Source organism: Pollachius pollachius, assembly GCF_949987615.1.
Source record: "Pollachius pollachius genome assembly, chromosome: 2".
Lineage (NCBI taxonomy): Eukaryota > Metazoa > Chordata > Actinopteri > Gadiformes > Gadidae > Pollachius > Pollachius pollachius.
The window spans coordinates 23110444-23134501 of NC_136935.1; the positions used below are offsets into that span (position 1 = coordinate 23110444).

A 24058-nucleotide genomic window follows, 5' to 3' on the forward strand; every position below is an offset into this window, starting at 1 on the left:
TCGAGTAGGATCTACGTTTTTGGTTAATGAAGCATCACAGTTATTCTCAACTCTTGCTTACACACAGTTCTGTGTAGTCATGTTCTGTTGAATGTGAATACATTTTCTTTACTTTGCAAGTAATTTACGGACTTGGATTTTCCTTCATATCCTTTGTACTTCTTTTGCCAGTATGGCGATGAAATAGGTCTTAAAAAGTCTCAAATGTGCCTTGTTGAAACCTGCAGAAACCCTGCTTATACAGTTTGGTGTTTGCATTGGAGAATGCTCTGAAATAGGCCTGACGATTCGGGGAAATAATCTAATTACGATTTCAACCAATGTTGTGATTGCAACTATTATTATTTTTAATAGATTTGCTGTACTATTCCCTAAACAAGCAATAAATCATTCTGTAGTATGACCAACACAACATTGGAAGCAGTCAACAGGGGTTGGCCGCTTGCCCGGGGCAACTAAAAATTATATTTGGGCAAGTTGAGATGATTTCTGGGTGCATTTTTTTTTTAGAGTTTGTTCATATAAAGGCTATTTATTTAAGAGTTTTTAAAAACTGCAAAACAACCATTTTCTTCCGCAAAATCACACAAAATAGATATATTTGCAATTGATCAGAGCGCTTTCTTCTCTACTCTTGGACAGCGATTTAACACACAGCGCTACAGCGAGAACATTGCCCCGCCTCCTGTCACTCACTGGCAGTGCGGTCTCTGGCAGTGATTCGGCACTAGTCTCATTCAGTACGTTTACATGACACTCAAGAAAGTCGAATTATTGGCTTAGTCCAACTATGATTGGATTATTAAGATGTATACACCTTAGTCAGACTATAATCTAATCGAATCGAGTTACTCACTAGTCACGTTTCCATCTAAAGGTGAAGCGAATCTTTAAAAAGTTTGCAAAAAAGAAATTCAAATTAGGTGCGTTTCCATCAAGTGGTTGGAGCGGGAACCTACACACATTCCAGGGCTTGTCGTATCCTTTTGATAACATGCTCTCTCTTAGGTCCTGATATATGATGGAATTGCGTTGTTTTTCATCTACAATAGCTGTAATGTTTTTTTTCTTCGATGAGAGCAAGGAAAAGTTTTACCTCTTCAGCGGTCCACACACGTATCTATTATTCACATTGGCCATCTGTTCCATGGACGTATTTAAAGGATACCTTGTACATATTTATAATTCGAAATTCGTCCCAGCGTTTATAACACAGATACCATAGGGTATCTGTATCTATAGCATTTAACCGCGCATTCTGATTACAGTTTAATGCATTTTTCACAATTTATCAGCTCTCGTTTTGAAAGAAACAGTCAATTTGACTGGAACTACTTAGTAGGTGTCATTATATCAGGGATTAAAGGACACGGTATAATTAAAGCATATACAAACAAAGACATCCTATATCATAAGTATATATGATATAAAATTAATTGTTAGAGGATTTTAGAAGAATTAGAGGATTTTTATGCAAATGTAGGTGTTTCCATCACCGTTTACTGATTCGATACTTCAAAATTCGCATAAAAGCAGGGGGATGGAAACGCAGCTATAGTCGAATTAAGACACCTTGATTATTCGATTGTTAGTCTAATTAAGTGTGCATGTAACGGATCGGATCGCATGGAATCGGATTTTGCGTTCTGCGCATGCTCAAGATTTTTCCCGGGGGCCGTGATCCGGAAGTATAAGGAGACGATAGTCATGTTGTTGTCGCCGTCGGAAAACGAGAGACGGCAATTTATTTTAAAAAGTTGCGAAGAAGATGAAGGAAGCCGGTGTCGTGCCAATGTAGTTACCCCTATAAGAAGTGTATCACCATCGACATGCATTCAGTACACGCTACGCTTCTGTTACGAAAGTAGCGTATGTGTGTGCGCGAGAATGGCAGTGTGTGTGAGTGACCTCAGCGAGTGAGTGGACGAGCGAGGAGAGCGAGCGGTTGCCCGTGTCAGTTTAGTGAATGAACGAGTCTGTTTGTGTTTGTGCAAACGTGTACTGTTAAGTTAGTGGAACTACGGATAAAGTACCCAGCCTGTCAATAATCGGTGGCCACTTCATTCCGACCTATAAGCAGACCCACTGCCGGTCAAAGTGAAGGGTGTTACCCCCGAGAGAACATCGGCCCTGGAGGGAAGGTCTCTCCTGTGCTCCTCGACTACGGTCTGGGAGCCGACAGCAGGAAAGGTGTAACACTTCGATTGCACCCAAGGCTGAATCGAAAGTACATGCGTTTCTAAATGTTGGTCATTAACAAGGTTGTGAAGTAGTAACTTCGGGCACATCTGTCAAAATAAATGTTTTTGCACGATCTTTATTCATTCATTGCGCCGCGGACGAACTGACTGAGATATTCTTTGATATTATGAATCTTAAAGACTGCGTCAGGGTCTCAGACTCTCTGGTACTTCAGCAACTAGTAAAGACCCGTAGTGAGGGTTATCTCGGCCATGGTGGAGAAGGAATTGGGGAAAAGGAACTTTGGCTTTGACTCTGTGAAGTCCATATTGAAACGCGACATAGAGGAGAAAGGGATTGTTGCCGTATGCGGGACAGCTGTCAGTTCACTTCGGGTCCATTTCTCCGACGCTCCATTGCTCCGTCCTCTCGGTCGTATGCGGACTCCTCCAGCTTGACTCCTCCCACTGCTCCACTGCCGGAGGAGTCCGCGTACGACCGAGAGGTCGGAACAATGGAGCGTCGGAGAAATTACATGGACCCGAAGTGAACTGACAGCTGTCTACTGAAAACATCCTTCTCGAATGCTGCGGCTGCCTGAGTTTGTTGTTGCTAGTGACATAAAGAGGTCAATCGGTGACTCTATTACCACTAGTTGAAATGGGCACAGCGCCACCTATCGTACTGGGGTAAGAAATGCTTCAGCCAATGAATCGATTTTCTCACCGCCATGTATACTCGGACAATTGCAGTTGTCCGATTGAGGAGCATAGTCGAACTATGACCTTAATCGGATTAAGTTGTGCATGTAAACGTACTGAATGCTCTGTGTGACGGTGTTAGCTAAAGGTTAGCCAACACAGCTAGCATAGCATCTCAAGTGCTGCGCCACCGCGACCGGTTTAGGTAGAGAAGGTAGACTGAGTAGTGATGGAGGAGTGCTGTTTGGAAGTACTTAAGATTAAAGCAAATTACCAAAGAAAGTCAAAAGAATCATTTAAAGTCATATGCAAATGCAAGAGCACGGTTTTGGGTTTCATAACTGTGCACAAGCACAACAATAGCAATCTTTTTCACGAAATTGTACCTGCACAAACTATATATTATATGAAAGCTGAGCCTCCACTAATTCCAACAATCTAAACCATATCATTCTGGGACTAAAACTCGCAAATAACAATTTAAGAAGAAACTTCCTCTTTTCTTTTTAAAAACCAAAAATGAAATTTTTGGCCACAAAGTTGAATCTGATCTCTTGAAACCACGATAAACAGATTATTCAGCGGCCAAATTTTGCGACTTAACATGGTGTTTACAATAAATTACTAAGAGATAAATTGCCTTCAATCAGAACACATGTTCTTCAGTGCAATCTAGTGGCCATATGTGTATTCGCGAATGTTTGGCTTGGTGTCATTCGATTATATTTGCCCTGAACTTTAAATAGAGGTGTAAAATGGTAAGATACCTGTTTGTGTCTCCATAGTACGACAGTGATACCAACTGATAATGACCAACGGATAATTAATTCAGGTGGAAATGTAATCTTCCACTTATGCCGTAAAGTAGTATCCACATTGAATATTTCACTTGCACAACAATCTTTCTATTGGCACCAAAATGTAATATTATAGCCTTAGCCGTTTTGGAGATATACTCTATTTACTTTGGTTAGGTTCTTTTCTGAAAAAAACTTTTCCCCTGGTATCAAAAATGGTATAGAATATCAATATTTTTCCAGGTATAGTATTGAAGTTAGAAAATCCAGTATCATGACAAAACTACTATAAACGTGATTGTGATTAAGTTAGACTTACAAGAAACGTGAAAGTTAAAACATACATATCTTTGCTACTACCTTGGACATTTAGTTACTTACATTTGCATAAAATCCAGACGAAAGCATGCAGGTCTACATATAACTTGGCGATAGCTTTAATAGGTTGCAACGGTGGACTGAAATCACTTCATGGCACAATGTGATCATTTGGTAAATAAGTAAACAATGAAGTTTGTTGTTTTTTAAACACGTACTATGTGGAAGCTAACATTCAGCTTCAGTCTGAGCTAGGATGAGTTTTCTGAGTTCCCCAAAATAAGGCCCGGTGCCTGGCAAAAAGAGGCCTATTCATGATTCTGATTTTAATTTGGGCAAGTGAACATTACATTAGGGCAAGTCGAACATGACCTGTACTTGCCCGATGGGCAAGTGCTTTTGAAACCTTAGTGTCAACCCCTGCAGTCAACATATAAACTCCTCATACCTTTAGGCCAGGCCTATGTGTTGAGATGAATTGATGCATGAATTGATATTGTAACATCTTTATTAGCTATTGAATTGTAAAAGAAAAATAAATATGAATCTAACTGATCTCCAGTCAGTAACAGTTACACCAAAAAACACTTTTTTCTTTTTCTTAATCACAGCCTTTGCGATTTGCATATTGCTTTCTAGTACATCGCAATGTCAGTTTGAATTCGATTAATTGTTCAGCCCTACTCTGAATGCTTTTGGAGGTCCAAACCAGTGGGATAGCAGAACATCTGACTGATACATGAAGAAGAGACTATTTGTGATGTTTCTTCTTCTCTCAGGTCAACGAGTCAGTACTTAGGCCCGCCTCCGTTGAGGCCCTCTCTGACCTCCAATTGGCTGAGGAGTTGATCAAACAAGAGATGATCACCATGCTGCACTTTGACTGCCTGCACCATCCTTCGACTGCCTCAGCCAGCCAACTGCAGCGCTGCAAGTCCAGAGGGCCCGCCTCCACATCCAACAATGCCTCTCACATCGCATACCTTGAGTCGAACAGTTACCAGCCAATCAGCACAGAGGAGATGGAGCAGGTAACCCCACACTCCATCATTAGGATTGTTTTTACCGGTGTCTTAAATCAGGCCTTTCAGTGTTTCATTGAACTTAATTAGGGATAGATTAATGTAGTGTACTGTTCCTGAGATACTGTTTACATATTTTCATGCAGGCCCTGCTTTCATCGCTCATAACTTTTAATCAAAATAGTATTCAAATATCACTTCGCAAATGTTCGCTATTTACTGTGTGTCTGTGTCTTTCTGTATGTGTAGGCCTCAGGTCTCCTGGTAGCAGAGATGGACGTGGTGAAGTCAGGGATGAGCCACGGAGACCTCAGCATGGAGGCGTACAGCCAGGTGTGGGAGGAGTGCTATGGCCAGGTAAACATGTCTACATTAAAGGTCCCATGGCATGCTACTTTATGGATGCTTTAATATAGATATTAGTAGGCCCCAAACACAGTATTTGAAGACGTTCCCGAAATTCAGCCGTGGTGCAGAATTACAGCCACTACGAGCCAGTCACACATTGAGCTTTCCCCAAATGCACCGTTTCGGTGTCTGTAGCTTTAATGCAAATGAGGAGGAGAGAGGCGGGTCAAGGAGGAGGGTAGGGATGTGACCCTGAGCAGCTTGCAGCCACGGTATGCTCTCTGTTTATAGTGGATATATCGCAAAGGCGAGGCGCACACAGCCTTTAGCCGTGTTCTGTAAATATTCTAGAACACACGGGAGTCCTGGAGCTCTATATCTAAATAATATCATATTATACATGGATATCTATATCATATAATATATATTATCACGGCCAAAGGCTGTGAGCCTCCAGACGATATTATGAATCTCAAAAGGCCGCGTCGGGTTCTCCAACGTCTCTGGTTCTTCCACGTCCACATCAATCTGAAGTAGACTGAACCACGATTTGGAGGGGAAAGGGATTGTTGCCCGTGATTGTTGACCGCGGTTATCTCCCGCCGGAGCCTCGGTGCCAAGGGACCACCACCTCGGTTGTATTTTGTACCGCCTACGTAATTCGCGTTCAAAACATTACGTCATCGTTCGACGCCAGGCATGTTTCATAATACAGATAACACTTGTTTTTACTTTATATTTGTATTGTATTGAATTTGGCTAGTAAACTGAGTGTTGAAAGTGTATCATAGTCTAGCTAGCTTGTGTTAATACACTCAGTTTACTAGCTAAATGCGATTAAAGAATTAAATACATGTAATGTTATTTCGTCTTGTGACGCTCAATAAATGAGCGCAAATGTTCATTAACCTTCCTACGTCATCGTTCGACGCGATCGCCCGTTGCCAGGCAGGGTGGATTTTTTGAACGCAGATTACATAGGCGGTACAATTTTCGCCCCTGGGACAATTTTGATGTGACAGTGCCTTGCGGCAACCGGTGGCAGATAGCATGTCGCAGTTCATGTACTTCAGGGAGTCAAAGCCAAAGTTCCTTTCCCCCCAATTCCTTCTCAACCATGGCTGAGATAACCCCAACTACAGTCTCGTTGTGGAAATACAAGAGACGTCAAAGAACCAACGTGTTATGCGCCATAACACCAGCAGCAATCACTTGCGTTAGAGTGTGTGTAATCACACACACACATGTGGCGCTCACACGGCCGTGTGTCATTAGCGGGCCAAATTCTTTGGGCGGGCAAGGCAGAGAAAGGAGGAGGAGCTTAAATTCTTTATGACGACCAATGGGACCACATTCCAAATCAGCGCGCTTGAGCCTCCGTTTTTTCAAAGGCGAGCAGAACCCCTAGTGTTCGTTTTACCCCGAACACAAGTTTAAGCCACTGGGGGACCATAGGCAGGCTAGGGGAACTCATATTTATGTTAGAAAACCTCATAAAGTGAGATTTTCATGCCATGGGACCTTTAACATCTTCACGGTTCTGTGGACTCAGTATTGATTCAACTAGACTTCTCCTTCAACCCTCAGATGGGCAGTTTTCAATTTTCTTCTGGTGGTCCCATCTCATACCTTGTTTCCAGTAAGACTGACACTAATCCAACATCATGCGTTCATATCCTCTGCTTGTGTAGGTTCTGTACCTCCCTGGCCAGAACAGGTACACCAGAGCTAACCTGGCCTCCAAGAAGGACCGCATTGAGAGCCTGGAGAAGAAACTAGAGGTAGAGACACTTCTGACTCCATTTTATATTCTCACACTTTGCACTGCATGAAGGTGGTCCTTTTATCATCAAGAGAAAGGGCAACATATTCAGTCTAGGGATGGGTCAGAATATTTGATTATGCGATTATTCGTTCCCGAGGGTCATAGTCGATTTTTAACATTTGGATTAACATTCAAATAAACAAGAATTAACAGACGGAACTAATGTTGGACAGGTGTCCAGGGGCATAATCCCGCTTATACCATGGTCACTTGCCATAGAAAATAAATTAAGAACATTAATTTATAGGGGGATTATTTGTTTATCAACACGGCAGATACGCGGGCAGAATGATCGCAAAAAGAAAATTTGTTTGACCGGTTGCCATGGTTATCTCCGTGTGGTTAATTTGCAGTTGCGGTGTTAATTAACAATGTTTTCAGTTTACTGTTACATTAAACTGTAATCAGAAAACGCGGTTATATGCTATGGACCCTATATTATCTGTGGTATAAAGGCTGGGACGAATTTCGAATTATAAATATGTACACTTTATGTTGAAAGTATAGACCGTCCTGATTCCCATTGAAACGAATGGCGCGGTGATTATTCTTCAAAACAAGAGCTGGTAAATTGTGAAAAATTAATTTAACTGTAATCAGACAACGGGGTTATATGCTATAGACCCTAGAGTATCTGTGGTATAAAGGCTGGGACGAATTTTGAATAATAAATATGTACACTTTATGTTGAAAGTATAGACTGCTGCGATTCAGCCTTTATACCACAGATACTATAGGGTATAGCATATAACCGCTTTTCGGATTACAGTTCAATGCATTTTTCACAATTTACCAGCTCTCATTTTGATAATTTGACTGGAACTACTTAGCAGGTAGTTGTTTTTTTGCGTTTAAAATACCGTGATTTCTTGCCGACGATCCATGGCTGCCTTTGTGAATGTCGGCACAAATTGAATAATCGATTATTCATTCATACCACCCACCGATTATTCGACCATGAAAATTTTGAGTTATTCACATCCCTAATTCAGTCAAAAATATTGGATTGAAGTGTTGCTTTAAGAAGCCTTCAAACTGAATTATAGCTACTTACCAGCACACTAGAGTTAGTATTATGTTAGTGTTTATCCTCTGTCTCCAGCCCACTCATAACATAAAGCCGTGGTGTTGATCCTATGCTCTGATAGGTCAACCGGGGTCACATGACGGCGGAGGCCCGCAGAGCAGCCAAGCTGGAGAAGAAACTCAAAGTGCTGCTAGGAGGCTTCCAGTCCAGAGCACTGGGACTTTTGAAGCAGCACAACGAGCTCTGGGAGCAGGTACCACAGTCCTTTACCTATAGACCAGTAGCAGGTACCCCAGTCCTCTACCTATAGACCAGTAGCAGGTACCCCCAGTCCTTTAGCTATAAACCAGTAGCAGGTACCCCCAGTCCTTTAGCTATAGACCAGTAGCAGGTACCCCCAGTCCTTTAGCTATAGACCAGTAGCAGGTACCCCAGTCCTCTACCTATAGACCAGTAGCAGGTACCCCAGTCCTCTACCTATAAACCAGTAGCAGCTACCAGTCCTCTACACCAGGCATAGGGCTGACTGATATGGACCAAAAGTCATATCATCAAGCAGAATGTCGATATAATATATATATCGATATTTGTTGACGCAATAACATAGTTGCTGTTGCCGCGCTCCAACTCGTCAGTCGACATCGGGGGCGCCGCTCTGCTTTCATTCCCAGCCTTGCTGCGTCGCTGTGCTCGTTAACCTGCCTTGCTGATTGCAAACTCAATCCTAAATGTGGGTGTAGGCCAGGGTAGCTAAACATTTTTAAATTAGTCAGTCAAAAACAGAGCAAGATGTGGCAAATAAATTTGACAGACTGCATGTTTCGCGCTGAAGGGGATTTAAAAAAGTGAAGTGAGTGGGGCCGGGGCAGAGTGTTTGTGAGCCAGAGAAAGAGCTGGATTGGGAGAGATGAGCAGAGTACTGCACGGGGCTTATTTTGAAAACCCGCACCCACCCGTACCCGCAATATTTAAAACCGCATCCGACCAGTGTTCAGACTAGGGCTGCAACAACGAATCGATAAAATCTATTACTAAAAGTGTTGGCAACGAATTTGGTCATCGATTCGTTGAGTCGCGCGATTACTACGTCACTCGTAGGCGCGGCACTGTTTACAGCCAGCCGCCGACAGGTTGGTCCATGGTTCATGCACGCGCAGCGAGCTTTAGTGTGAGTGACCACAGCTTGTATTTTGTTCATATCTTAACACTGGACTGTAGGCCTATATAAAAGTGTTGTACCTCACTGTCTTTGGGTTAGTAACTCAGTATCCGTCTAGTCCCACCAAAAACCCTGTCAGCTGCTGCTGCTGCAGACGGTTTGCAGACGGGCTCGGAGTCGGCACCGCGTGCGTCAACAGTCATTAGAAGCAGCGGTAGTAATCACACAACCAGACGGTGTAGAAAGTCCCGTCAGTTAAAAATAGTAATCCAGTTTGTAAATCCATGTTAAAATCGGCAGGATATAGCGCTAGTTAGGTTAAAAAAAAGTCGCAAACAGTGTCAAATGTGATGTTTTCAGGTCGGCTCAGTAATATGATTGATGTGTTCAAATGCAACACAAAAAAAAAAGCAATTTCAGATTTTGGCGAAAACTTGTTTTCCAAGCAATATAAAATGGATAGTAAAGATGGAATTATGACCTGTTTAACGTCCTCTTGAGCTATGATCATCTTATCAGCAATAATACAAGTTCTATTTCAACAAAATAGAAAAGTATCAATAAAGACTTGGATCGTTAAGGAGTATCGAAAATGGTATCAATAAGAATTAACGATCTGTCATTTGAGAGAAATTAAGATGATTTAATTTCTTTTTAACCGTTATTATTATTTACCGATTAAAGATCTTATCAGTTAACCATGGACATCCCTTATATACTGTATATATATAAATGTATATCATACATTGTATGTTTTTTTTGTGTTATCCCAGTTATGTTTTTTTATTTTGAATAGTTCCGGGACGTTGGAGCAATAAACTGGTGTTTTTACACTTCAGTCTGCACTGTGAATTTGAAGTAATGTTCAGTTTTTGAATAAAGATGCAGCAATTATGCTTCTCAGGCACTGCTTTCATCATTTTGAAATGCAGGCATATGTTGTAGATTAGAGACTAATAATGTTTTTTTTATTTGCGCATGAGGACTTTTGCAAAATTGCAATCGCGATAGATATCTCAAATATTGATATACCACCCAGCCCAGGCACAGTACAATAAACTGGGTGCTGAAGCTATTCTGTGTGTGTCCACAGGTGGAGCAGGCAGCGACCGAGCTGCAGACCTTCACACAGCTGAAGAAACAGGAAGATCTGGCTATACCCCGGCGACAGGAGGTGAGGATGAACACAATCATTGACTGTCTATAAGTTTGAAGAACATTATTAAACGTGAATGATTCATCACTCTGATTGCGTGTTTCAGGGCCTGCGGGAGGACGTTGAGAGGCAGATGGAGAGAGAGCGCGAGCTGCAGCACCGATATGGAGACCTTCTCATGGACAGAGAGACGGTGCTCTCTAACCCCCAGAAGTACTGACTCGGCCCGCTCCCACATTTTAGTGTCACCCTCAAAGGCCTCGACACGTGACCGTTGGGCTGATTCTATCTAGCATCAGATCTAGAACATGCTTTACCTTTACACACATTCCAGCACAGTTCATCAAGTCATTTGGGCGCAGTGTTGCCAGATTGGTTGGGCTTGGTGTTTGAGTCCAGGTATTGAGTCTATATAACTGGGCCTCAGGTAACGATGTGACAGTGGTCTTGATACAGACAGGCTTACTGCTCATCTAACTTCACAGTAACAATGGGGACAAACGTTTCTTGCTCCTGTAACATGTATCTTCTGACTGATTAGAACCTGTGTGTGGCCGCTAATGTAATTGTCGAGTGATATCCAAGGGTTTATGAGCATGCTTAGTCGAGGTATTGGATTCTGTACTAGTGAACAATAAAGTTACTTTTTGACAAATTGTCCTGAACTGTGTCTGAATGTTTAGTTACAATTAAGGTCATACAATATGAACAAAATATTGCTGATAATGTCAGTTAATATGAAGTAGCATTTGAATCAATGGCCGGACCAAAAATTAATTAAAAATGTTTTAATGTACAAAGAATTGTAAGCAGAAGCTGTTTAAATACTAGGAATCCTCAGCAGGTGAGAAACATCATACCACTGCGGCAATAGGCATTCTGGGAAGTTAAATACATTTAGATTTAGTACACAGTCGCAATCAAGTGGGTCGGTTTTGTTTATCCAACAGATGACCAACATGAAAATATTTATTAAAATACACAACCTAGATGAAAAATAAAAGCTATTGCCGCTGGAAGTGCCATGTCACGCTAAGACCTCCGCCCCATTCAACCCCTGGCAGTGTTTTTTGTTCATAATGGAACTTTCAGCACAAAACATTTTGGGTTGGAAATGCGTTATCATTCATGTGTGTTATTGGGCGTGAACCTTATCATTCAATGTTTGTAACAATTTCTTAAATTTTCTTTGGCTTCACTTATTTCAGATTAACTTCATTTTGTTTTCTTGCACGCTTTTTTTTTACAAATCTCAAATCCTACCTCCAGCAACTTTGAGCCAGTTTAGCAGCAATTTAAATGAAGTACAGCCAGTAAATCCGCTAGAGATGGAACAGGAACTGATATGCTGGTGTGTGTACGTACCGTGGGCCTGTAGTTGTATCTTCTAATGGCTTCTCGTATGTGACTGGGCTGGATGGCACCGCTGGGCTGCTCTACGGCCGCAGGGCAGTTCTGAAACACAACACACCTATCAGGACGAACACACCTTCTGATGTGCTGCTGGCATCCCGGCTGCAGGTAAAGACCTTTGATCAAAGTCCATGTATAACTTATCACCACTCACTCCCAGTCACCTGATGGTTTTAAAAGGTATTGTAGAGATGCCCTCTGCAGCTCACCTTCTTGCGCTTGCGGAGTCTGGCTCGGCCGTCAAGGCTGCCGTTGCCTTGAAGGAGGGGCTTAGAGTGGGAGGAGCCAGGTGTGGAGGGGGGCGTGGCGTCAGGAGATTCCGGGTCCCTCTTCACCTGAGACATGGACAGTGTAAGGTTGTAGAGAGAAATGTCTAAGCAGGGGGAGGTGTTTCCACTGAGGGTGAGCTGTACCTCTGGATGTGTGTTGTAGTGGATGTAGCTCGAAGAGATCACATGACTGACTGGATCGTTCTTCGACTCCATTTCCTGTTTAACCAACAGTGACAGATCCACAATCTGGAACGAACATACACACTAAGATTACTAGTTGTATGTCTTAAGTTCCTATGGCTTTTCTTAAAACAGTGTTGCCCATTTTCGATATGTATTGATGGATTCAACACTTGGCTGAGGTTACCTGGGCAACCGTTTCATAGGCAAGGTAAGATAGTATCTCCATGGCGATGCTGTTGGGTTTGACTTCCAGGTTACTGCAATCCAGCCAGTCCCGGAACTTTGAGGCTTTCTTAGCTTGAGATGTGCGTCCAACACACACACACACACACACACACACACACACACACACACACACACAGACAAAGCTCAGTGAATTCAACATGCACTCACAATGCCTGAACATTGGCTGAGTACGTTGCCTCCTTGTCCAGCCTCCAGGGTCCTACCGAAGCTGAGCTGTCGGCTCTCACAGAACTCAGAATACTGTGATTGGTCCATGGTCCGGGTCTGACGCTCCAGGCGCTGGAGAGACACACACACACACACAACCACACACACACTAAGTGCGGATCCGGAGGTACATACGTACACTAGTTTGACAGAAAGTCATCAAAGAATTTTGCAGCTCTAACCTGGAGAGTGCTGAGGGCTCAACTACAAGGGCAGGCCGGGGGTGAACATTACTACACTGAGGGCCCCACTACAAGGCCAGGCCAGGGTTGAACATCCTGACACTGAGGGCCACACTCCCACTACCTTCCATCCTCCCCTCCACTCCCACTGGGCATGCTGTTCCATTCTTACAACTATATAATAGCAGGCCTGTCGGACAAGTTACTCAAGTTGGTCAGTGCGCATGTGCCAAGCAGCCTGCAGCTCACACACACAGAGCACACACGAACGCAAACATACACCGCATTCGCACACGTGCACACACGCACGCGCTGACGCAGACGTTTCATGACAAAGGCAGCGCAGGACACCGCATACACACACCGCACGCACACACAATCATGCCAAGCGCCCTGCAGCTCACACACAGCACGCGCGAACGCACGCACGCACATACACACCACATACCCACACGCGCAGCGATTCAAGACAAAGGCAGCGCAGGACACCGCATACACATGCACACACGTGCGAGTTCAAAGAACTGGCAAGATCGATCCCGCATCCCGCAATGCCTTGCGATATTGATATCCCCCCCTCCCGTCTGTTTTAACGGCGGCACCGTCGACAAACTCTCCCAGGTAAGACGTTCTGTCTATAGACTGTAGAAATTTCGATAAAAGAAGTAAAGAGAAATTTCTCACAATTCTCTCAATTCACTCTTTACAATTTCCTCCTCCCCCCTGCGGACTGTTTTATTTTTATTATGTTTTGTGTGTATGCTATGTAGCCTACTGCTGCTTGTCTTGGCCAGGACACTTGAAGAGATGTTTAATCTCAATGATGATTATTAATTTCAACTAACCAATAGTAGTTACCATGCATTTTAAAATTTCAATGCACGTTTCAGCCCTGAATAACAGTAAAAGCTATTGAATAATTGATTTGCATGCATAGTATACAACACTTTCCATTGAACAATTACCCCTGTTACCCATACATTTACTCATTTTATAATGTAATCAAATGCTCACACACTAGCTGCTTTCAGACACACGTGGAAGTCTTGATATTCTCCTGCTATTCTTCTGATGGGCCGTATGTGTGAACAACATATCCTGACATTTGTACCCTGCAAATCTCCTGAATAATACTACCCTTGAGGTAGTATTTCCTCCGTAGGAAATGTAAATTAACTCATGTGAATGAGAAGTAGAAAGTCTGTATTTCTCACACCAATTCAGTGGGCGTGTTGATGACGCTACTGCATGTCATTCAGTGGCCCCCTAAATGACACACATCAGCCTGTGCCTTTTGTTCGCTGAATGGTTAAAAAATATTTAAATGTTGGCACTGCTTTTAAGAGTCTTTTGTGGTGAACCCTAAAATATAGGTCTTATCATAACCCTAAAAGTACACATCATACAATTCATTACAATAAATGAGTTCCCAGCTGCATGTGTATAGAAAGTTTTTTTTATTATTATTACTGACAACAGTCAGCTGAATATTATAGGGTGCCGTCCTCCCACTCCCTGTTTTCTGAGTTAAACACAGAAATCAACTACATTTGTCCAAGTGTTAGTCATATGTGAAATGAAGCAAAAAAATACGCTCTCTTTCTCCGGTAACGCAGACGTTCGCGACGTCTTTCTTCTTCGTCGTTTCTTATATTTGTCTCTAACTCATGCTCCAATCTTTCATCGATCGATAATTCAGATTTTGTGGACGCAACGGTGTGGTGTGATTAGCCGTTACAAGCCGTTTTGGAAATCTGCCCCTTATGACATCACAGGTGGGCGTGTCCACCTAGATGTGTGCTGGATAGATCAGCATCAGCCTACCAGCCTACCCAGTGGACTGTAGCAAACGTTGTTCATCTATCCGTCACACATCTAGGTGGACACGCCCACCTGTGATGTCATAAGGGGTAGATTTCCAAAACGGCTTGTAACGGCTAATCACACCACACCTGGTGGCATGTCATGGGACCTTTAAGATGATCGCGATTAGTTCTGCCCGTTCTGCCTCCATTTTTTCTATGGTCAAAATCAAAACAAACTACTCATTCTACTAATGTCTAAATGACATCGATGTCCGCAAATAAAGCATCAAGTGTGAATCACCCTCAGGGTTGAATCTCCTGATATATAAATGCGGCAAAAATGTGTGAAAACGGCTTATAAATAGAAAATTATTGTGCTTGCTTCATAACGTAAGGAGGAAATTATTATGCTTGCTTCATTACGTAATAGTTGAACCAAAATGTTATACGTTGTAACATTATAGGCAAAATGTTATTAAATTATGCACTCAGAAATTTGTTACATTATCGACTGGGGTTTCCACATTATTGCTATGGGTTTTATTACAACCAGAGGTTTAGGACACTCTAGTATAAATAAAGACATTTATAACCTTAGAGGCTCCAGAACTGACCTCCATCCTTTCCAGTTTCACAGGGTCTACTACTTCCTGTCTCTCAGCCAATGACAGGAGCTCCCCGGTTTGATCCATCCACATCAGGAAGTCCTGAGCCAATCGCTGCCTCCGTTGATTGGACGCTAGAGTCCCCCCTCCCGACTTGTCTGAGGGACCATTTTAAGGGGAAAATGTGAAATATACAAACCGCCAAAACATTTGTATTTTATACAATTAATGTATGCAAATGTGGGATCTTTGTGCGTGCGGCTGCTTATCATCAGTCTTTTCTTGGATAATCCAAGGCAGTTGGACAATGTGCTCATGATTGACTGGACTTGAAGGACTTGGTGGATAATTTACCAGTTTCTTGTGGTACCTCTTCTTCCTCCAAAGACTTGAGGAGTTTTGATTTATAATCCCTGAACTGAAGATACTTCAGTAACCTAGACAGCTTCCGCTGATTAGACAGAAGAGGGGGGGATAAACAAAGAGGAGAAAGGAGCAAAATCAAAGAGCAGACCGAGAAGGAGAGCAGGAGATGCATGTTTACAACACAACCTGGTCGTCCTGTTTCAGCCGCAAAGAACAGGTAACAAAAGGTCAGCATGTTACCTTGTCTCTCCTCATCAGGAACAAGATGTCTTCTGCTGAGATCACTCTGGAGCCCCGAAGTACCGCCCCCTCGGATGCCTGCTGCAACTGGCCAGCCAATCAAATCCTTTTAATTAGCATACAAGCAATATAGCCCATTTCTAAATTGGCTCCACTGGACGGCCAAGGAGAAAAGGGCCCAGCGTTTATGAACCTAACGTGGCTAGCTATAGCTCACCCAGTCGGGGCAGGCTGAGGCAGCAGGAAGAGACACATGGGTACATGAGCATCATTATCTTCTTACGTTGACATACAACACTATGGATGACTGTAAATGATTTGCAATATTTTATTAATGGAAATATTTGAATTGAGTTCACACAATAGAACGTTTTCTGTGGTTTTATTTGTACCAGAATAAAACAGTATTTCTTGGTTTATGCGTATAAGGTTTTTGGAACTTTAGCTCCGCAAAAAATAGGAACGCTAATGCAATATCTGAATGAGTCCATAATTATACCTCCTGCGGTCATGACGCCATTTCTGGCTCATGCACCAAGCACTCAGTCAGTCAGTCAGGTCTTCAATGATTCTGGTTTATTAGGAAAGTGTGTGTGTGTGTGTGTGTGTGTGTGTGTGTGTGTGTGTGTGTGTGTGTGTGTGTGTGTGTGTGTGTGTGTGTGTGTGTGTGTGTGTGTGTGTGTGTGTGTGTGTGTGTGTGTGTGTGTTACCATCGTGATGAGCTGTGTGTGTACAATGTCCTCCACCAGAGCAGCTGTATCGTAGAGTGGTCTTCGAGCATCTCCCAGTGCAAACCTAACACACACACACGCACACACACACACACATACACACACACACAAATTGCAGATGTGAACATAACTTTTATGGGAAACTTTTCTCTATACAAAGGTCTGAAAACTAGTACAATTACCAAATGTAATTGTAATTGTATTTTGAAGATGTGACATCTTCAAAATAATGCTTTTAAAAAATGCTTTTCCTTAACAGTTAAACAATATACACAATAAAGAAGGTGACGGTACATGCAAAGAAACCAACATTCAAGTCATTTGTCAATGGTCTCACCTCTTACCATGTCTACCCCCTCTCCGTCCATCCCTTACACACACACACACACACACACACACGACAAAATCTCTTTCTAAAACAGGCAAAAAAATTTGGTCAAGCCACAATTTGCATGGAGAGAAGCCACTTCCATGATGGCAGAAAGAGAAACCTCAGCCCACATCCTGCCCTCTTCCATCTCCTGTTCCTTCCCTTATTCCTTGTCTCCCCTCACCCTTTCAGTTCCTAACCACCCACACCCTCTGGACCGGTGTGCTGGGGTGGGTGGGGCCTGGGTTGGGCCTGTGGTCTCTGGGGGCTGGGTTTACAGGTCTGTGTTGGAGGACAGCTTTGGGTTTTTTGGGGTTTAGTTGGGTTTGATCCATTCTGACCACCAGCGCGATCGGTCAAGACTCCGCCACAGCCTCACCACACCACTACTGCAGCCGCGGTGAGTCCCCCAGACCACACAGACACACACACTGATCTGGGGGAGAACCTGGGAATCCAGATCTTATTTGATGATCAGGATGGGAATCTTTGTATTGGACAAGGAGATGGCTTTGAAAATGTTCCCTATATATTTCGTTGTTCCCTCTGTTATGGTTAAATTCATGGATGAGGCTACATCCTCAAATAATTGTTACAGAAGAGTCATTTCTGTGTGTTAATACCAACAGTTTCATACTACTGTAGTATATACCATGGAAAATACAATAACTTTAGCTGCTTCAAATAATTTATTCGCAAACCCTGGCTATTATATTTATTCTTAAAATGCTTTCATTTGATTTCATTGTCAATCCCTAAAAAAACAGTTTTAATTTATTTCAAGTGAGTTGCGGTTGCTACAGTCCAACAGTGTTTACAATTTGCATTGCTCAAATGTGGATTTTCCCATTTTCCTTTCAGTCCATCTTGTCAGCATGGCCTCAAACAGCCTGTTTGATAGCAGCACTCCAACTCACTACTGGGGTGAGTATCTGAGTCTCTGTTTGTCTTTCTTGGTGTCTTTCTCTCGCTCTCTATCGTTCATTGTTACTGGGCAGCTATTCTTTGTCAATTTTATTTTCAATTAATTCAATATATTAATAAATTAATTCCTTATATAGTAAGATTGTGAAACGTTTTATTCCTCCACCAATATCATAATTTGCATGACGGTATAGCTGTTGAATGGGTCAGACTTCAAGGGTGGACAATCTCCTGTACACATCGACCTCATGTGGTGCATATAGTGTGTTTAGCGTGTGTGTGTCTTACATCATGCTCTGGATCTCTGAGATGAAGCTGGTTCTGCAAAGGGGGCGGTCTTTAAAACTTGAAGGGGCGAAGCTAGCCATGGGACTACTCATAGCCACTCCGACCTAGGGACAAAAATCACAACAAATGAAAGAACGGTAGCATATTTGCATGACAACAGAATCCAAAAGCTGCTTGTTGTCATCAGTTTAAAGAGCACTTAGAGTGGATGTTAGATAGGACTCAAACGGCCTGTCTTTGATGCATGGCTGAAGCTCAGCTGTGGTATTCAAAGCAGAGGACAGAGTCAACACTGAGGGGAAACAGGCAGGGCAGCAGTTAAGATACCCAATATATAGGAAGAGAACAGAGTATGGGCAAATGAAAGCCATGTTGGTTAATCCCAAACAATACTGAAATACAATCTACACAGTCAGTCAGTCCGTCCGTCTCCCCCCCCCCCCAGGTGATCTCCACAATAATGAAGGTCAGTTCGTATTCAAACAATGCGGCGGCAGAGCCATAAAGACAGCAGGACGACAGAGAAGTGGAGCAGAGAGGGATCATTCAAATGAGGAAGACTGACCTGAAGGCGTCGAGTGGAAAACAACCAACAAAAACACAACTAGTGGGACACAGAAAAACACAACTAACAACGTTTGTTTAGCTCCCTCTGATGCGCGCCGATGACGTTTCACTCAGTTACTAGAGCGAGGCATGCTGGGAGATAGAGTTGTTTTACCCGGAAACCCGCTGGCCCTTTAAGATTTACATTTACATTTACATTTAGGGCATTTAGCATGAACCCAACCCTATGCATCCAGTCTGAGCCTATAAATTGATATTCATGTTTTAAGATGATGTGAACCCTATGCATCAAGTCTGAGTCTATACATTGATATTATTGTTCAAACAAAATGCAAATGTGTGTTGTAGTGACAAAACGTCTTGTGAAAAGAATAGTTTATAATAATGATAAAATAATAATTGTATCTAAAAATGTGACACTTGACACATGACACTTGTCATGATACTTTCTTCACCTTCTCCCCCTCCCCCATCTCCAGAGTCAGGGTCAAGGCGCCGGGATCAGGACCCACCACCAGAAGGCCGGGACCACGTCAGAGTCCTGCACCGTCCGGCTCCTCAGCCCGTCCCCCAGCGCCCCACAGCAGCCCCCCATGGCCTGGTCCAGACCGACAGCCCCAACATCCTGTGCAGCTGCCTGCCTCAGCACTGGAGGTGCAATAAGACGCTGCCAAGAGCCTTCACCGTCAGTACCCTCTGCCAGCCCGCTGGGTTTATCTTTTAAACAGAAAGCGTCGCATAAAACGGGGGGCAGTAGCTCAGGAGGTAGAGCGGGTTGACTGTTAACCGGAGGGCTGTTAGTTCCATCCCTGGTGCCTACTAGCGGAGTGTGGAGATGTCTCTGAGCAAGAACCCTCACTGCTCCTGACGAGCTGGGTGTCACCTTGAGGGGTCGACTCGCCATCGCTGTGTGAATGAATGGTTGTAAGTCGCTTTGGATAAAGGGTTAGATAAAATTCTCTAATTGTAAATGCAAAACATCACTGGTGACTCATCAAAGCCCAAATAGTGTCATATCATGTGATCGCTATAAAAGATTGCACTCATGGTGAATCTCAAGGTTAGGCTATGGTATCACACTAAGATGTGTGTGTCCCTCCTCCAGGTGGTGGCCCTGGGTGATGATGTGGTGGACGGGGTGGTGGTCACCCTGATGGCCGGCAACGAGGACAACAGTAGCGCTGAGCTTCGCAACGCCACCGCTACCATGAAGCAAGGCCACGCCCACTTCAATGACCTGCGCTTCATAGGACGTAGCGGGAGAGGTAGACAGAGAGAACCCACCACAGCTAAGGACCTGTAGGTCCAGAGGTAGACAGAGAGAAGCCACCACAGCTAATAGCCTGTAGGTACAGAGGTAGACAGAGAGAAGCTAACCTCATTCTTTATACTTCTTCCAGCTTTAGACTTTTTGGCATTAACATAGCTATTAAGTTTCACTCTGAGAGAAATAATTATCTTTTTGTTCTGTTGTGAGACCTAAATTTACCTTCTTGAATGAATGAAGCCCCACCTCTCTTATCTTATTGGATCTTAGGTTCTGTGTGTGTGTGTGTGTGTGTGTGTGTGTGTGTGTGTGTGTGTGTGTGTGTGTATGTGTGTGTGTGTGTGTGTGTGTGTGTGTGTGTGTGTGTTTGTACGTGGGTTCATAAATGTGTGTGTATGTGTTTTTGATCCTTCCAGGAAAGAGTTTCAGTCTGTCCATCAACGTGCTGACCCGCCCCCCTCAGATCGCCACCCTGCAGGGAGCCATCAAGATCACGGTGGACGGACCGCGCCTGCCCCGACGTTAGTACCTACTACATATCATCCAGTCAGTCAGTCAGTCAGTCAGTCAGTCAGTCAGTCAGTCCTCTCTCTCTCTCTCTCTCTAATTCAATTAAAAAAAGCTTTATTGGCATTTGTGGTAAATGCCAATAAACTATTGTGGAAAACCAAACAGTGTTGCCAAAGCATTACAGTATTACAAATATTACGTATAATAACAATAGAGAACGTCAGAACAATACGTACATATAACAACCTGTAACAATATGACATGACATACAGATGTACATACATATTAAAATAATAGTGAAAAATTGTAAACAGTAAATTAAATTAATGTAATGAAAAGCTACATAAAACACATTATAGGTTACGAATAATCATTAAAATAAAACAAAATAAAACAGTGAGGCCTGGTGTAGAATGTCATTTTCTCATGTTGTGTCAAGCTGAAATAAACTGTCCTGCGAGGACGGAGCTCTCTTTTCTCTCTCCCATTAATATTTGTAGTTGGTCTACATGGGAGTTTATAAAATGTGGGTGTTTTTGGCCGAATTTGCTAACATATATTTCTCTGACATTTGTTAATTTGGGGCAGTGTAGGAGGAAGTGCTGCTTGGTCTCTACAGCAGCTTCTTCACACTGCTGGCACAGCCGCTCGTCTTTGGGCAGCCACGATTTCTTATGGCGGCCTTTTTCTATGGCCAGGCTGTGAGCGCTCAGTCTGTACTTTGTTACCATCACTCTGTGTAACATCAGTCACTGTGGTCAGGTAGGGGGCCAGTGTCTTTTTAGGGCCAAATAACACTGCATTTTGCTCTGTGTGCGTGTTTTAGTGTTCCAATGGGTGAGGTAGGTTTGTTTCTGATATTTTATAATTTGGTTTAGTCTAATAGATAAGTTCTCCGGCTGGTCCTGAGGCAGAGCAGAGGGGGAATCTGTCTGTTGACATAGCCTCAGGACCAGCTGAGTGAGGGGACTCCTGTTCTTTTCTTGGCTTTGCAGGGCTTTGTGCTGGAAGGAGTGGGGGTCACTTTGCTTTGATCGTTTTTGGATTTTTAATAGCAGGGGATACTGGCCTAATTCTGCTCTGCAGGCGTTGTTAGTGGTTGTCCTGTGTACCTGCAGAATGCTTTTACAAAATTCAGTGTTTGCAATTGGATGTTTTTACCGTTGGTCAAAAAGTTGTTTTTTGTGGGCCCCACACTTCACTTCCATAGAGCAGGATGGGTTCATTAATTGCTTGAAGTAGTTTGAGCCAAATTAGAATTAGAATCTGAATGTACATTTGTCTTTTGATTGCATAAAAAGCCCTGTGTGCTTTCTCTCTCAGTTCATTGACTGCTGGATTGAAACTTCCAGTCTAACTTATTTTCAGGCCTAAATAATTACATTCTAAACAGTTTTCTATTTCATGTGTTCCTATTGTGAAGTGCAATGTATTTCCCAGACATCTGGGTTTTTTCTGGAATATCATGGATTTTGTTTTCTTAATGTTAACAGCCAGGGCCCAGGTCTGACAGTAACAGTCTAGTACAGGGCTGCCCAATTTGGGGCCCGATTTTATTTGGCCCGTGCCTTACCCACTGTATATATTATTGTTTTCCGCCATCAGCGCTCGGAATTTGCGCTCGCTCTCATTGAATATTATTTATTGGTGCACTTCCATTCCTGACCCTAGAATAACATTGTGATACATTGATGGTAGGGTGGCGCTGTTGAGCTCCTATCCTGTTCAGCCGCCTCCCACATATTTTACTAAATATACTGAAAATTTTAAATTTTGGCCCACGAGCCTCCCCACGATTACATTTTGGCCCTCCACTGGGAAGAATTTAGGCCCCCCTGGCCTAGTAGGTCTAGACCAGGGGTGCCCAATACGTCGATCGCGATCGACCGGTCGATCGCAAAGGTAGCGTGGGTAGATCGCATGGCATTGAAGGAAAACAAAAATCATCATTAAATAAATTGACGTCAGCCTATCATCATGAAATTTGCGCATGCGCAAACAACGGCACTAAGTGCGGGAAAATTAAAAAAAAGCTTGCGAGTTGCCTAGTTAGCCTCCAATTTTTAGGTTTTTTCTCTTAATCTTAAGAAAGGGTATAAAAATGAGTGGGGGAGCTGGACCGAGTAAGAAGCCAAAAACGTATCACTTTCATACGGAATGGGAGGAGGAGTTTTTTTTCACTATGTCATTTTCGAAGTGCGTTTGCCTCATCTGCCAGTCTACCATTGCAATACCGAAGAAGGGAAATGTGGAGCGGCATTTTCGGACTGCTCATAAAAACAATGACACCAACTTCCCGCCGAAAAGCGAGCTGAGAAAGAGAAAGGTGAAGGAACTAAAATGCCAGTTGTCCGGACAGCAGTCACTTTTCTCACAGCTAACTTCAAAAGCCAAAGCCGCCACCGAAGCATCGTTCCGGGTGAGCCACTTAATCGTTAAGTACAAGAAGTCCTTCCAAGGCGGAGAGATGGTAAAAGAGGCATTCGTTGAAGCAGCTGAGTCATTGTTCCGAGACTTTAAAAACAAGGCAGAAATATTATCTTCGATCAAAGCTCTCCAGCTGTCAAGAAGTACAGTTACACGGCGCAGTGAAGCCATGGCCGAGGATTTGACGCAGCAAATTGCAGATTGCGAGTGCTTCTCACTGCAGTTGGACGAATCTACGGACGTGAGTGACACAGCCCAGTTGTGCGTTTTTATTCGGATGGTGTTTACTTACATGACTGCAAAAGAAGAGCTGTTAACACTACTGCCCATGATAGAACACACGCGAGGAGAGGATATATTTCAGTCTTTCAATAACTTTATCATGAAAACCCAGCTCCCAGTGCACAAATTGGTGTCCATCACCAAGGATGGAGCACCCGCAATGGTTGGCCGCGTGAATGGAGTTATTGCCAAGTGCAGGGAGGACGATGCTTTCCCGGACTTCCTGAATTACCACTGCATAATACACCAACAAGCGTTATGCGCTAAAATGCTCAACATGAAAGAGATCATGGATGTGGCAATGAAGATCGCCTGTTCTATTCGCGCCAGATCTCTTCAAAGACGGCTATTCCGTGCACATCTGGAGCAGGCTGACTGCGACCACTCTGAGTTGTTGCTACACACTGACGTGAGATGGCTTAGTCGAGGGAAATTCCTGCAAAGATTTCGAGAGCTCTGTCCGGAGATTAAGGAGTTTTTCTGTGTAGCTGGACATGCAGAATACAAGCAACTAAATGACGGTCAGTGGCTGTTAGACTTGGCATTTTAAACTGATCTGACAAACCTATGGAATGACCTTAATCTAGATCTGCAGGGAAAAGACAAAACAGTGATTAATGTGATCAGCTCAGTTAATGC

The 24058-nt window shown here is 43.3% G+C and overlaps 2 protein-coding genes across 2 annotated transcripts in view; one reads left to right on the forward strand and one right to left on the reverse strand.

Annotated features, from left to right (window-relative positions):
* The window catches only part of cdc5l (CDC5 cell division cycle 5-like (S. pombe)), a 29005-nt gene extending 17812 nt beyond the window's left edge, over positions 1-11193 (forward strand). Inside the window, exons 14-19 of the mRNA XM_079758765.1 lie at positions 4777-5028; positions 5269-5376; positions 7059-7148; positions 8341-8472; positions 10472-10552; positions 10641-11193. Coding sequence (XP_079614891.1) covers positions 4777-5028; positions 5269-5376; positions 7059-7148; positions 8341-8472; positions 10472-10552; positions 10641-10754 — 777 coding nt within the window. The 3' untranslated portion in view covers positions 10755-11193. The remainder of the gene's footprint in view (positions 1-4776; positions 5029-5268; positions 5377-7058; positions 7149-8340; positions 8473-10471; positions 10553-10640) is intronic.
* Positions 11194-11307: 114 nt separating this feature from the next.
* On the reverse strand, positions 11308-19036 carry supt3h (SPT3 homolog, SAGA and STAGA complex component). Its single transcript, XM_079729578.1, has 12 exons — positions 18932-19036; positions 18367-18470; positions 16764-16848; positions 16054-16140; positions 15802-15898; positions 15457-15605; positions 12852-12927; positions 12587-12699; positions 12361-12465; positions 12157-12282; positions 11900-11989; positions 11308-11413 (listed from the first exon to the last, which is right to left on the reverse strand). Exons 2-12 carry the CDS (start codon positions 18456-18458, stop codon positions 11372-11374), a joined length of 1062 nt encoding a protein of 353 aa, XP_079585704.1. The 5' UTR covers positions 18459-18470; positions 18932-19036; the 3' UTR covers positions 11308-11371.
* Positions 19037-24058: the final 5022 nt, after the last annotated feature.

Coding starts and splice junctions, on each gene's coding strand:
- supt3h (XM_079729578.1), bottom strand. CDS start 18,458: ATGAGTAGTCCCATGGCTAGCTTCGCCCCTTCAAGTTTTAAAGACCGC. Junction 12,700..12,851: donor GAGCCGACAGCTCAGCTTCG/GTAGGACCCTGG, acceptor GCACATCTCAAG/CTAAGAAAGCCTCAAAGTTC. Junction 12,283..12,360: donor ACTACAACACACATCCAGAG/GTACAGCTCACC, acceptor TCCATGTCTCAG/GTGAAGAGGGACCCGGAATC.